The sequence below is a fragment of the Phyllostomus hastatus genome, unplaced genomic scaffold, assembly GCF_019186645.2.
Source record: "Phyllostomus hastatus isolate PE091 unplaced genomic scaffold, TTU_PhHast_1.1 phas_contig_90, whole genome shotgun sequence".
In the NCBI taxonomy this organism is placed as follows: domain Eukaryota; kingdom Metazoa; phylum Chordata; class Mammalia; order Chiroptera; family Phyllostomidae; genus Phyllostomus; species Phyllostomus hastatus.
In genome coordinates, this window is record NW_025333984.1 from 9,729,746 (window position 1) to 9,745,755 (window position 16,010).

The 16,010-nt window shown below is 33.9% G+C and overlaps 1 protein-coding gene across 8 annotated transcripts in view; it reads right to left on the reverse strand.

The window, feature by feature from the left end:
- Positions 1–16,010, reverse strand: part of STAG2 (stromal antigen 2) — a 125,948-nt gene that overhangs the window by 13,007 nt on the left and 96,931 nt on the right. For all 8 annotated transcript variants that reach the window (XM_045852180.1, XM_045852174.1, XM_045852179.1 and 5 more), the window contains 6 exons: positions 12,257–12,431; positions 11,082–11,221; positions 9,349–9,450; positions 6,736–6,884; positions 5,165–5,293; positions 962–1,185 (listed from right to left, as the gene is read on the reverse strand). In XM_045852180.1, coding sequence (XP_045708136.1) covers positions 962–1,185; positions 5,165–5,293; positions 6,736–6,884; positions 9,349–9,450; positions 11,082–11,221; positions 12,257–12,431 — 919 coding nt within the window. The remainder of the gene's footprint in view (positions 1–961; positions 1,186–5,164; positions 5,294–6,735; positions 6,885–9,348; positions 9,451–11,081; positions 11,222–12,256; positions 12,432–16,010) is intronic.

Genomic DNA, 16,010 nt, shown 5'->3' on the forward strand with positions numbered 1-16,010 from the left:
AGGTGTTCTGGGAGACAATCCAGCTGAGGTCCCAGCTGATGGCCAGTATCAGATATATCTGTAAGTGATGATGCCTCCATACAATTCCAGTCCTCAGCCTCTGAGGTTTCATAACTGAAGCACCAGGTACCATGTCCCTGCTATGTCCTAAGTTTTGGGATAGTCTGTTACTCACCAATAATATCTGGAACAAATTTTGACAACTATGCCAATTTGTTTAAAGGTTCCTAAGGAAAGGAAGAAGGTGCCCAGGCTTATTTTGAAGTGCTGGGAGTCCAACAGATTTATGTGTCATAATGCATTACTACCTCTAAGATTCTAGACAGCAATTTGTGTTTCTATAAAGTTCTTCATAATTAATGACCTCTTCACAGAAATCCAAAAGCCACAACCTCTTTGAATCTGTTGCTCCAATTTAAACTAGATGGAGCCAATCTCTTAGATACTAATTAGCTCTGCAATACCAAGTCCATTTCCCTGTGCAGACAGTACAGCGCAGCGATTAAAAAGCAGGCACTGTAGAGTCGCAGTGCCTGGTTTTACTACTTAATATCTGCGAGACCTTAGGTAAATTATTTAACATCTCTGTATTAGTTTCCTCACTTGAAAAATGAGGAACTAAATTTATATATTAAAAAATGCTCAAAACAGTATATTTACACCCTATGAACACTGTACAATAAACTTTTTAAAAAGATTTTATTTTTAGAGAGGGAAGGGAGGGGGAGAGAGAGAGAAACATCAATGTGCGGTTGCTGGGGGTCATGGCCTGCAACCTAGGCATGTACCCTGACTGGGAATCGAACCTGCGACACTTTGGTTCGCAGCCCGTGCTCAATTCACTGAGCTACGCCAGCCAGGACCACAAGAAACTTTTTAATAATACAAATCTCAAAAAAAAGTGAACCTTAGTTGGTAAACATAAGGGAGAAATATAAAACAGAATACACTATATACTTACTGAGTGTGAGCTGCATGCCTTCAACCACTTTCCGTTTTCCTGTAGATGGTTTTGATTTTTTACTCCGCACAGTTGACCCCCGACTGCTGATTCCACTAATGACTGACATAGTGTCATCATCACCACCAGCTAGCAAAGAATTTCGGTAAGACATCAGTGGAAGCCACACATCTTCTCTTCGGAGTGACATCTGAAATGTCATAAACTTTTCCAAGTAAACATACCTTAAAAAGAAGTAGAAACCATTAGCTTTGATAAATAAAGCTGTAATAGCTTTATTTTTCTATTTGTTTATTCCTCCTAACAATCTTAAGTCTCACATACCAAGTGGAACATTCATTCATTTAACTTAGAATTAAATAAAAAGCAAAGTACATTAGAAATAAAGAAAATAGTGGTTGAGAACAATTACAGGACATTAATATTTTCTTTCTCAAGATATCTTTTTCTATCCTTACTTTTCAGGTCCTCTACTAGAACAAACTCAAGCCATACTTCTGGAAAGAGAATTGGATTTAAAATCATACAATTTGACCTGGCTGGCATAGCTCAGTGGATTGAGCGCGGGCTGCGAACCAAAGTGTCGCAGGTTCGATTCCCAGTCAGGGTACATGCCTGGGTTGCAGGCCATGACCCCCAGCAACCACACATTGATCACACTGATGTTTCTCTCTCTCTCTTTCTCCCTCCCTTCCCTCTCTAAAAATAAACGAATAAAATCTTTAAAAAGAAAAAAGAGCCAGAGAGCAAATATTAAAAAAAAAAAAATCATACAATTTGGGTTCTAGTCTCACTTCTATCAACCCCTAGCTATGTGAGTGAGTGCTTATTACTTTACTACTCAATCTCAGCTTCATTAGTACACTGGATAAGCAATTTTGTCTCTCAAGATTCTCACTCTAAATTTATGCCCCAGGCATGGGGCGGGGGTAGATATAAAGATGAATGAGATATGGTTGGTCCCTACCTGCAAAAAAGTTTCAGCATGATGAAGTCAGACATAGATTTATCCTGGGATCCAAACTATTACACAGATTCTATGGCTTATATGTAATATAGCAATCAAAATTCAACTAACATTTGTGTGACTACTATGTGCTAGACATTTTTCTCTTGGGTGCTTTACTTAATACTTACAACCCTGTGAGGGAGACATTCCCATTTGACATTGATGAGGAAAGAAAGGATAAATAACATATTCAGGCTCATAAAAATGAAAAAGCAGTATAACCATGATTCAAATCCCAGGCTTCTAACAATAACAGTTCAGGGCTTTATTGTCTAAATCATGCTTCAAATACATGAACACAATTTTTGTCAATTAACTGTAAGATGCAATTCAAATACTTTCTGTCACAGTAATGCCTAGTTACAATCAATTCAAAATTACCAGTTTTGAACACCATTAAAGAGAGAGGACATAAAATATGAGTTAAAAACATACTGCTGGGTGTTATTTGCTTATTTACTGCAATATTATTTCAGCTATACACAATAGTACAGCATTCCTCAAAGTGTGGTCTGTGAAGTAACCATCAGTCTGAGAACTGTTATCATTATGCTACAAGATATGGAGCTTGAGCCCTGGCCAGGTAGCCCAGTTGGTTGGAGCATTATTCTGTACAACAAAGGTTGTGGGTTTAATTCCTGGTCAAGGAACATACCTAGGTTGCAGGTTGACCCTCAGTTGGGGGGCATACAGCAACTGATCAATGTTTCTCACATCGATGTCTCCCCACCCGCCCCCCGCCAAAATCAATGAACATGTCCTTGGGTAAGGATTAAAAGAAAAAAAAAGATATGAAGCTTTAATAAAAATACACTAACTGGTAGAGAGATTGACACCTGTGCACTGACCACATAGTTTAATAGAACATTCTAGATAAGTAGCCTCCCTGATGCTATTTCCCTGCCACAGAATTTAACACTAACCTGAATTTGCTATTTGTCATCCCCACATACATTTTTGTACTTTTTAAAATCCTCACTTGAGGATGTACGTGTTTCCCAAGATTTTTTTTTAAGATTTTACTGATTTATTTTTAGAGAAAGGGGAAGGGAGGGAGAGAGAGAGAGGGAGAAACATCAATGTGTGGTTGCCTCTCACGTGGCCCCCACTGGGGACAGGGCCTGCAACCCAGGCATGTGCCCTGACTGGGAATCAAACTGGCAACCCTTTGGTTTGCAGTCCACACTCAGTCCACTGAGCCACACCAGCCAGGACTTCCACTGATTTTTAAAGAGAGAGGAAGGGAGGGAGGGAGGAAAGGAGACAGATAGACAGACAGACATCAATATGAGAGAGAAACAGGGACCAGCAACTTTCTACCTGAGTCAACTGAGGATCAGACCTGCAACCCATGCATGTGCCCTGAGCAGGAATGAACCCAGCAACACTTTGGTTCATGGAATGACACTCCAACTAAGCCACGCAACCAGAACACATTTTTGTACTTTTAATACATATTTTTCTGTAAATATCACTGCACACTTGGTATTTTGCTTTTTGAAATCAAACTTGTTTTTAACCTCTAACCATTTTGGAAGGGTGACATCAGCTAATGTTACAGTGATGATCATTTCCCAATATATACTGTATCAAATCCTGTTGTACACCTTAAGCTTATACTTTATATGTCAACTATATCAATGAAGTTGAAAAAATATTTAGAAAATAGTAAGATCTGAGGACCTTGGTGTAACATGGTAATTATTGCTGACAAGATGTAATACTTTGTAGTTGAAAAATAGAACTTAAATGTTTTTTTAAAAGGTAAATGGGTGAGGTGATAGATGATTTATTACCTTGATTATGGGAATCCTTTCACAATGTATACATATGTAAAACCACCATGTTATATATTTTAAATGTTACTCTTTTGTCCATTATACCTCAATAAAGCAATTTTCTTAAGGTTTCAAAAGAGAATAGTCAATTAGAACGTGTGAATCTTATTTCAATCCCAATTCAATCAAAGAAATTATAAAAATAAAAGTAATTTATGATACCTGAGACTACTGGAAATTTGAAGAATGACTAGGTATTTAATAAAATTAAGGAATTATGTTTGCTTTTAAAAAACCTAACCATTTTGACTGCTATATGGTATTCCATTGTATATCAATCCATCGATGCCATTTTGTGGTTGACAGGTACTGTTTTCAGCTTTTCCCTACTCAAACAATACAACAGTCCATTCTTTACGGTTCTTATACCCATGTATAAGAGTTTCCCTGGGGCATCTGAACAATTACTGGTTCATAGTAGGTTAAACTTTACTAGACATTGCCAAATAGCTCCTCCACAAAGTGGTGTTGCACCAATTTACGCTGTTGCCTGAAATGCATAAAGTCTCCATTCTTCCACATGCTTGGCAATATTTGGGACTCTTAGGCTTCTTAATTTTATCTAATCTACTAAATGAGAAATGGTTTTTCATTGTTTCAAACTGTATTTCTCTGACTGTCATTGTCAATGAAGGTTTCAACTGAAATAAAAATGCACATAAATTGAAAGAATAGTTGGGTCAGTTTTGCAAGCGAATGTAGCCATGTAACCAATACACCTTTTAAGCTTAATTCCCATGGACATTCCCATGACTCTAGAAAATACCCTGTGTCCTTTTTACTACTCAGTCAGTCTCCCAACCCCAGAAGTAACCACTACTGTGATTTCTATCACCAAAGATTTGTTTTGTGTGCATCAGAATTTCGTACAAAATCTCTCTATCATCTTTAAATGTAAACTACTGGCAGACTTTCAGGAGAGGTTATCTATACTACAAGTTATTTATTCTTCGTTTTGATGCTATTAAAGAATCTTTACTTTTTATTTTATTGTTGTTCAAGTACAGTTGTCTGCATTTCCCCACCACCACAGTTATTTGTTTTCTTCTGCCCTTTTATACAGGCCAGGATGGTAAGAGAATATTTTGAAATTTAATTCCATTTGTTGGGCCCTCTTAGAATGTAAGTCACCATTTTAGGAGACTATACCAGAAAAGTATCTTGTTTAAGTGATCTGTTGAGGATAGGACTAGTTGTTAAAGTAAAAAGATAAAAAGGGGGAATTTTACTTGCCAGTGTAGTCACAACTCAGGACACAGACTAAGATAATTCTAATGTCAGTGTGTAGGAGGGGAAAATCAAATATAACTATTGATCTTTAAGAATTCCAAAAAATCAAGTATTTCTAACACATACACTGTTCTTTTGTCTTGTCGGAGTAGTTTAGAAGAAAATTCACTCAGTATGTCAAGAAACGCCAAGTTTAAAGGTGGATGGCTCTCTCCTTGTGGATTAGGTTCTTTAAAAGCAAATTCTATGCCATCTCTGCAAGAAAAAAAAAAGACAAATAAATATGTAAGTGACAACAATACAAAATAACTTAGAAAGAAAATTTCTCTCTATAAATTCGTTCCACTACTAAATGTTTTCTTTGCCATGCATTTAATCTGGGGAATAGAGAGAACAAAGAGGCTATAATGTGAGAACAAGCAAATATATTTACATTTTATGCCACTGATACTTTCTTCAAAGCAAACAAAAAACACACACAGGCACACAAACACACCAGCTAGCCCCTAGGTAGAATGTGGTTTGGTACATCTACATCTACAAGAGAACTTTCCTCAGTTCTCTTGTCCATAGAAAATAAACCAAATGCTCTCACATAATGATCAATGCATTTTCCCTATTATTTAAGACATAAATAAGAACTACTACAATACATAGGAGTAACTTAAAAATAATGATTAAAGACTATTTGTAATGACCTATATAAGAGTAAAGTTTAAAAATTAAACTCTACTCAGGGCCCATTTTAATTAACAATAAATTCTTCTATTAATCAAGACAACAACCCAACATTATACTCTCATAAAAAATGTAACCGTGTAAAAAATAATACAGATGAAAATGGGGAGGCAAGGATGAAGACTATTACATGAAGGACATAATATATTACTTGTCAAAGTAATTACTATATATATGTGGTCTTTAAATAGTACCTAAAAGTATCATCCAAAAGGAATTTAAGTCTTTTTAGAGCAAAGTGAAAAGGAGAGAATAAATTAAAGTTGGGAAAGGTATGGGATTAACTTAAAAAGCAAGAACATTTCTATAGGGAGACATTTAATACTGTTATAACTAAGTAAGCGAGAGGAGTAAAAGAGACACAAATAAAACAGAGCTTTCAATGAAAGATTCCAAGCCTCTTGATTTTCTCAATTAAAAGGCAAAGAATATTAATACCCACGTGCTGGTTAGGTTAAAGGTCTAAAATACACCCATACTTAAATGTACAATTGATCACTAAATTACATGCCTCAAATAAATTGAGATGATTTCCAATTTTTATAATGGGAAGAAATTATGCAGACAGAAAGAAGGTTGTGGCTCAAAACAATATAGAGAACAGAACCAGAAAGAGAAAACTTCAAATAATGGAATCAAATCTCAAGTGAAATTATGACAAAAGCTGTTAAGAGATATTGTAATACCTGAAGAATATATGCTGCTTTTCTTCACATAATTTATAAAGATTTTGTATGGTTTTAATTAAAGCAAAGACTTTCTATGAAAGGAGTTTTAGTCCCAACTCATGTGTTAATGTAGATAGCACTATAACTGGTTCTTAAGAAAAGAGATATGCCACAGATTTGTAAATAAATAATTAAGCATCAACCGAATTTGATTATTCTAAACAAGAGCTAGATTCAAAAAAATTTCATGATTAAAAAACAGGAGAGCTGAATAAAATATTTGGAGATTACTTGTGAAGCATAGCAATGGCCTCTCTTGTTTTCAACTGATCGAGTCCAAAAGTTAAAGCAAAACGTCGAGCAAGTTCTTTTATGCCGCTGAATGTTGAGGATGATCTATCAAAATTATAGCCATTTTCCTGTATCATTTCATTAAAAAGCTGTTTGGGAGAAAAGAAAGCAAGCATGTTAAAGTTTTTTTATAACTATTAACATCTTTAAAAAAACATATTTCCTACTTAAAATATATGATCCATAAATGAGGCATTGCATTTTATTCAAAAACAAGTTTATTTTTTTTAACTTTTTTGAACTTTTATTATATCATTAATATCTTTTATTGTATATTTCTTGAAAAGGTGAAACTCAGCCCACTTTTCTAGATGAGGTTTTATACACCGAAGCTTTGATGCAGACAAAAATAATTAGGGTTTATTTGCTGTTTTACTTTGGGGACAGCCAACTTTGCTGGATACTTTTACAACTGTATTATTTTGTCTATGGCAAAAGTCTCACAAAATAAAACAATTTTATTTTTATCTGTTTAGCCATCAATGCACATTTTTAATTCTGAGATTGTTATCTGTGCCCCAGAACAAAAACAAGGATTTTTAAAACACACGATACAAATGACCAAAATTGTAGCACTTCATATATTCATACTAGAAACAGTTATTGAGATTAGAAACTCTTCAGGTTAGTTATGGCAGAATTATACACTGTTAGATTAACTGGATATTATGATAGCATGTAAAATCTTAAAGGAAAAAAGCCCACTAAATTATTAGACAGCTATGCTCTGCTATTTACCTTTAAATAATGAATCTCACATCAAGATCTTCCATTGTAAAGTAGGCAAAACAATACGCAGTGTTTCAACTACCAAACTGCCAAGCATTTAAAAAGCTAATGGCACTACCACTGATACAAATACAGTGCAACGAACACTCTGATCTGTTGGGAACATAAATTGAGATATCCTTCTTTTCTATACAGCCATCTCACAAAATGTAGTTAAAATTTAGAATTCTGAGGTCCTTTGACTAAGCAATTCTAATTATCAAAATTTATCCAAAAGGAATAAATAGTATTATTTGTGCACAATACATAAATACAAAAATGTTGTAGTACTATTTATTATGGCAAAGATTGTGGGAAAAAAACCCTCAAAATCAACAAGAAGAGATCTTGTTAGGTTATGGTCAATCTATAACATGAAATAATATATAGTCATTTTAAATGCAGGGGAAAGTATTTAATGGCATGAAAGTATTCAGAAATTATTAATATGAAAAGTTCCAGCTTGCAAAATAGAATGCACGATGACTTAATTTTGAAAAACTAAGATTTCATATAGGCATAAAAAAGACTAAGAAGGCTTTAAAATCTAAAAGCATTATTGAGTAAAAAATTAAGGGTAAATTGAATTTTTCTAGTTCCTCTGTTTTCTAAATGTTCTACAGCAAGCAGCTATTATTTTATAACAAAAGTTATTTAAATGCTACCTTTAAAACATTTTAAACTCTATTAATTTTAATAAAGAGTATGCAAATAAAATTAAGAAATTTCAGACTTAGATTTCTAAAAAGCAAGAAGTTTATCAAATTGACATGGGTTATGCTTTGCATGGCATTTAATCTCTAGAGACAAAAATATACTAAGCAAATGATTTTTACCTAATGAAACCTGCCTTGCCACTGCCAAAGTGAAAATGACTATTGAATTTTGATTATAAGACTGATACAAAAAAAATAGGTGAGGATGAGGCTAATATAAGACTGCAAACATATTTCTAATTTTTGTGGCACTTAAAATACTTTTTCATTACTTTCATTAATGGATTTCTAAGTGTTATTATTTATAAAATAAAATCACACTAATAATAAAAAAGACTAATCTAATTTAAATAAATATAAAACTATACAAAAAAGGTAAAATTCACCTGAAACCTACCAAAGCAAGTTAACTACAGCTAACATTTTAGTGATTATTTTTCCAGATAGACAGAGATATGTACAATTTTATAGGGATGCTGTACTGTAATCTTTTTTTACTTTATTTTCAAACTATGTATATTGTGGAAATCTTTACATATTAATGACTAGAGACCTACTTAAAACTAACTTTACATGCTATATAATAGCCACTACAGAGATGTATCACATAATATATTTATCTAATATCCTACTGATGAACATTTGGATTATTTCTAATTCCTTATTATAAACAATGCTGCCATGTACAATCTTGTACACTCATTTTTGCAAAGTTGTCCTATTACTATCATGGATAAATTGTTAAAAGTAGAATTGCTGCCTTAAATGGCACACACATTATAAATTCTAACATATATTGCCAAACTGCCTACCAGGAAGGTTGTACCAATATACACTGATGATAGTACTGAGTTCCTCCATAACTTAGACAGCTATGGGTTTTGTCAAATTTGCCAGTATGAAAGCAAAAACAATCTCATCTGCACAATGTCTACTAGTAAGGTTGAATACCTTGTGTATCTACTTTCATGAATTGTCTATTGCATCCTTTATCCATTTTTGTCACTGTTACCTTGAAAAGTATATTATTAATTGTGGTAGCCTAAAGCCGGTACTCTTAATGTCTTACCTGTTGCAAACTGAGAATAAGGGTCTTTGCACATTGAATCTTGTCTATTTGTCTTGTTTTACTCATTGTTTCTTTGATGATATCTCCATAGTCATTATAATACTAGAAAAGAAATTTGCACAAATTAAGAGCTTTATCTTGTAAAACTATTGGACAATAAGACTAATTTTAGGTTAATCATGTAAGCATGTCACAAAGTATGTATTTGACTAAAATTATGTATTCAAAAACATAAAAGAATATTACTGAAACATTAAGATAATTTCTAAGCACACAATTTCTAACTTAATTCAGAAATATCAGAGTTAAAATCTAATCACATTAAGCTCTAAACTTGGTTTTAAGGAGGTAAAGAGGTATGGTATAAGACAATAATTAGGTTATATAGATTTTCAGAATTAACATGAAGGATATAAACAAAGTTTTTGTGTTCTTTGTAAACTATTAAGACAATGAATATAATCAGTTACTTTCACAAATAATCCATTGCTATTCTCATACAGTTCATGTATAATTTCAAACTTTATTAATTTGGCTTATACAAACTAATAGTCTGTTATCATTTAAAAGAAAAGTTACAGTGACATTTATATCACACATTGCACATGAAATTTTTTTAAGATTGTTTCAAAATGCATACATGACACCTGTTAGAGATGGATATCCATGCTCCTGCAACTAATAAAATTGATTTAAGAATACTGAAGTCTAAAGTTTGTAAGTTTAAAATTTGCAAAATGACTTCATAAACAACCTTAGCTAAAAAAAGTCAATGATCATGCCAAATAACTTAGGTTCCAAAGTAAGTTATAATGGTGCTAGAGCTCTATCATGTAGGAAATTATTTCAAAGAGAATTAACTAGATTTGACAAATTTATTATACATTTTATTTTGTGACAGCAAAGGCTTAAAAGTTTACTTTTATAATTAGATTTTACTTGAGAAAGGATTAAAAAAACTATCTTACCACATTTAATCTAGTCCATTAGTACAATTAACAATATCCTTTTTACTACTACTTAAAAATTTCATGTGTATTCATGAAAACTGTAAATAATCTACTCAGAATCAAATCAGATTTTGAACCCCTAAAGCAGGGGTGTCACACTCATTTTCACCGGGGTCACATTAGCCTTGCAGTTGCCTTCAAATGTAGAGCCCGTTGCCCCTAGTTAAGAAGTAGTTACATTTATACAGTCCTAAAATTACATTCGGCCCTTTAAAGGCAACCATGAGGCTCATGTGGCCCTGGTGAAAATGAGTTTGACACCCCTGTCCTAAAGGAACCTTAGCTATCGCATTGGAACACATGAAGGCAGGACACAGAAAGTATTGAGTTACTCAAACCACAAGGTGCATAGTCACCAAGCCAAAACTGTACCATCTAGGTCTCCTAACTCCTAAAACATTACTTTTTAATGCTACATCAGGAGGGGGAAGGACATCATCCTGTTATGTTAAACTAAATCACAAATACAATGTCTAATAGTGAAAGTTAACATAAGACAAGCTGTTGCCAATATTCCAAATGCAAATGAACTTAATAAACCTAAAAATGTCCATTATAATGGAGGAATAGGTTATTAGAAAATGCCACTGAAAAATGTTATTTTAAAAAGAGAGTTCTTTAAATGAGAAAAGTAAAAAATTCAATGACAACCAAGCATAAAAGCCAATGTTACTTTATCTTTCAAGCATTATAAAAATATCTTATCCATTTTTCAAACTTTACCTTCATATACTGCTTGAAGATATCTGCAGCTGTATTCATCTCCACAACAGTATATACAATTAGCTTACAAAATGCTGCAAGTAAATTCCTCCTCTTGTGCAGAGCTTCAATTTTACTGGCTTCATCCTCCTGCTGACCATCTGGGGGGAAAGTTCCAAACATTAAACCATCTGTATTTTCACTATAAAACTACCTTTATTTTGGATAATTTGAAATGTAAGAAAAAAAAACATTTAAGTGAAGTAAGAATTATAATCAGTCTCAACATCTTAGTAAATGACCAGTCCATTCATTCCAAGAAACAAAATTTTTGTGAAGTCAAATAAATCGTCAGAAGGCTGGCTGGTGAACATGGAACAGGAACAAGTGGAGTGAGTCAGAGGAATTGATGCTCAGTGAAGTCAGGCTAGACTTGCTTAATGCATTCATCAACTTCCCTTCCCTATCCCATCCCAAATAGGATTGTTTGTCAATAAGATCTACACATTGAATGTTTGTTGGCTAAGCTGCTTTGTTTCCTGGGGGCAGCCAACCTCAGAAGCTCTCCAATCCCTTCTAAAAATGACCTTACCCCAACTTTTATTCACACATACCTCCTTTATCTAAGTACACATATTCAGTTAGGCTGGCCCAGCAACCATTATGTCTTTTTAAGACTTCACATATTTCTGCTCTGATCTAGTATGTGAGATCTTGACATTCAGTTGTCGAGATGACTACAGCCTCCATGTACTGCCAAAGGATTGTTTCTAATTATTTGATACTGAAAATAAAATTGTGGAAGGTTTTCTATGCAAAGAGTTTTCCTCTGGATGAATTTTACAAATGGAATCACTTTATAAAAAAATATAACTACCTTACACTGATTTACATTTCTCTGGTTGTCAGTGGTTTTGTTTTTTTATGTTTATTTAGCCACTTATAGCTCCTCTTCTATGAATGGTAGGCACATATCCTGTCAGGTCTTCAATGTAAGTTTCCCAATATAAAAAAATGTAATATAAGAATACACTTATCAACAAGTATTTATTTTACCAGGTCTCTGATAATCCTTAAAAATTGTTTCATGTTTTAGGAATAAACTTTCAAAAAGGAGTGCAAAATTTTATATCATTACTTAAATTTGATTTGTGGTAGATAATACAGGTTTAACAAAAAGCTGACAATTAAATTACCTGCACTGTTGTTATCATCATCCTGCTCAATGAAGACATGATCCAAAATAAAGCTGAGCAACTCAGACTGCAATGAAGAATCAGGGGTGTAAACTAATGGCTCCAACATGTCACGCCCTCCTGACATAATCTGATGGCTGAAGATCATCAAAATATCACATAGAATAGTGAAGGCCTATTTAAAAAAGGGGGGAATAACATGTTAAGGCTTATCACCAACAGCCATGAGTAACGTACACATTTAACACAGAAACAGAATCCAACTATTAGGAACTGTTCAGAAGAGTCGATGGATAGTATTTTCCTAAGACTTTAAACCTGAAGAATGTAATTTCTGTAACAATAACTAATATTTACATCATGCCTTGCTTACAGCAAGGCACTTTCAAAAATATTCTTTTCTTATTTTCAGCAAATTTAAATGACTTATATTATATGCTTACACTACACTACCAAAGTATTCAGTCAGGACTCAACCTCAGATTTTTTTCTGACTCTAAATCCTACACTCTACACTGTACCACAATACCACATGGTATACATTCTGAAACATGAAATAATAAACTTGGTACTTTTTTCTACTATAGAAGAAATACCTGGTACCAAGGGGATGAATGTCTCATACATCTCTTAGAAGAGAGATCACAAAAGTCTAAGGTACTTTTTAAGCACTCTCATTATCAATATATGGGGTGCTTAAGTAGAAAACCATAACCAAGTATGGGCTTCCTTACTACTCATTGGGCAAACCTGATAATACCCTAATAAACTTAAGGCTGAAGTTATATCTCAAGGAGCTTAACAAAATTGTACCAGGAATTTTAAAGTAAGTCTTAACTTTAACGTTAAAAGGAATTTTAAACACTGGTAAAATTAGTCAGAAGGTAACTGGAAAAAGTTATCTGTTGGGAAGGGGTAACAAAAACAGAATTTTGGGGTCACAAAAGCAACAGGAAATTACATTTAAAGGAAGACTACTGCCAGAAATACTGATTATAATACAGAACAGATCTTAATACTAGTTTTACCTTTTCCAGAGTTAACCACATTTACTTTTTTTCTTTACTTTATGATTCACCTCCTTTTTTCAGTCTCTTCTCCTTATTTTACTACCACCTATCTAGATATAAGTTTATAAAGACTTTTACAACACACACAGAAATGATACAAAGTGATACGTATGGTGATATTTATTAATCAGGTGAGCTGGCAGGTCAAGTGAGTTGACCAGGACACAGTCCGAGACGCTTGGTAGAAGTCAGTATGCACGCTATTTAATGACCAAATCAACTCCAAGATCTGAACAAATTATATTAAGTCATGGACAACAGTATGGGAATTGACTATGGGAGTGAGGGGTGGGATGGGCAGAGGAAAACAGGGGAGAAAATTGAGACAACTGTAACAGATTAACAATTAAAATGACAAAAAAAGTTATGTGTTAATACTGTAAAAAAATAGGGAATATTAAGCTAAATATCTTGGTGGCATGTGAAAATTTATCAAGCAATATATTGTGTATTAGGTTTGGATTGTGCATATTTCATTAAAATCTTATTCTAAGAATTTATCTCTAAACTCAATTTATTACTGTCTGAGATTTTCTCTTTTCATCTGAATTATACAGATAAAAACTGAATTTCAAGATCCCTTATTGCTACACTACAAAACTATATACTTAAAACTGGAAAGAATTCACCAATGTAATAATTGTGGCAATATACTTTATACTTCTGCAAGAAAATGCAAAATCCAGTAATTGAATTTTGGCCATTTAGTATATTCTCATTTGTTGGTGCCCAAGTATGTATGTATGGGAGAGACAAAGGGATGGAAATAAGAAGAAAAAGAGACCAAAAGTTAAGTATTAAATGTAAATTTTTACTTATAGATTCAGCGTAGTTCCAATTAAAATACCAGTAACATATTTCACAGATATAGAACAAATATTTCAAAAATATATATGGAACCACAAACAACCCCATGTAGCCTCAGCAATTTTGAGAAAGAAGAAAGTAGGAGGGATCACAATGCCTGCCCTCAAACTATATTACAAGGCCACTATAATCCAAACAGTCTGGTACTGGCATAAGAACACACAGATTAATAGACAGAATAGAGAGCCCAGAAATAAACCTATGTCTCTACAGTCAATAACTATTCAAAAAAAGGGGTAGAAGCAGAAAATGGCATAAAAATAGCCTCTTCAACAAATGGTGTTGGGAGATCTGGACAGCAACGTGGAAAAAAAAATGAAACTTGACCACCAACTTACACCATAGACAAAAATAAACTCAAGATGGGTAAGAGACTTAAATCTCAAGATATTCCATGCACCAATATTTTCACCAACATGTCCCCTAGAGCAAGGGACAGAAAGGAAAGAATAAACAAATGGGACCTCATCAAATTAGAAAGCTTCTGCACGACTAAAACATAAACAAAACAAAAAGGGAGTCAACCATATGGAAAAATATATTTGCCAATGATACCTCAGACAAGGGTTTGATTTCCAAAATATAAAAAGAACTCAAACGACTCTACTCCAGGAAGACAAACAATCCAATTAAAAATGGGCAAAGCACCAGAACAGGCACTTCTCCAAGGAGGACATACAGAGGGCCCAGAGACATATGAAATGATGCTTAGCATCACTAGCCATCAGAGAGATGCAAATTAAAACCACAGAGATACCACTTCCCACTGCTCAAAATGGCCATCATAAGTAAATCAACAAACAATTAAGTGCTGGTGAGGTTGTGGAGAAAAGGGAACTCTAGTGCACTGTTGGTGGGAATGCAGACTAGTGCAGCCACTGTGGAAAACAGTATGGGATTTCCTCAGAAAACTAAAAATGGAACTGCCTTTTGACCCAGTGATTCTACTGCTGGGATTATGCCCTAAGAATCCTGAAACAACAATCCAAAAGAAGCTATGCACCCCAATATTCATAGCAGCACAATTTACAGTAGCCAAGTCCTTGCTGGAAGCAACCTCAGCACCCATCAGTAAATGAGTGGATCAAAAAAATGTGGTCATTTAGACAATGGAAAATACTATGCAACACAAAGGAGCTCCTACCCTTTACGACAGTACGGATGGAACTGAAGAGCATTATGCTAAGTGAAATAATGCCAGGTGGTGAAAGACAAATACCACATGATCTCACCTGTAAGTAGAATCTAATCAACAAAACAAACAAGCAAGCAAAATAGAACCAAAGACATGGAAATAAAACACTGACAGTAACCAGTGGGGAGGAGGATAATGGGGAAAGAGGGGGAAGGGTCAAGTCAAGGAACATGTATAAAGGACCCGTGGACAAAGCCAAAGGGTGTAGGATTGAGGGTGGGAGGTAGGGGTGGGTGGGGCAGGGGGAACTGGTGGTGGGAAAATGGAGACAACTGTAGTTGAACAATTAAAAAATTAAATTAATTAAAAATAAAAATGTAAATTAAAAATCCAAATGTATTTCTTACATATTAATTTTGATTTCTTAAAAAGAAATAAAGACAAGTGACAGACAAAAGGGCTGATGATTTGGTAGCTTTGTAGTTGGAGAATTATATTTGAAAAACTTTCACAGTAGCTTTAATAAGAAAATACATGCCAAACTAAAACAAACAATGTCTAACATAACACGAGCTGCTGAAAATAGCATTTACAATGACTACTGGGGCTCTACCCCAACAAAGGCTAAGCAAGATGAAATGGTCATAAAATCTTGAAATCACCATAAGCATTTTCACTGTAT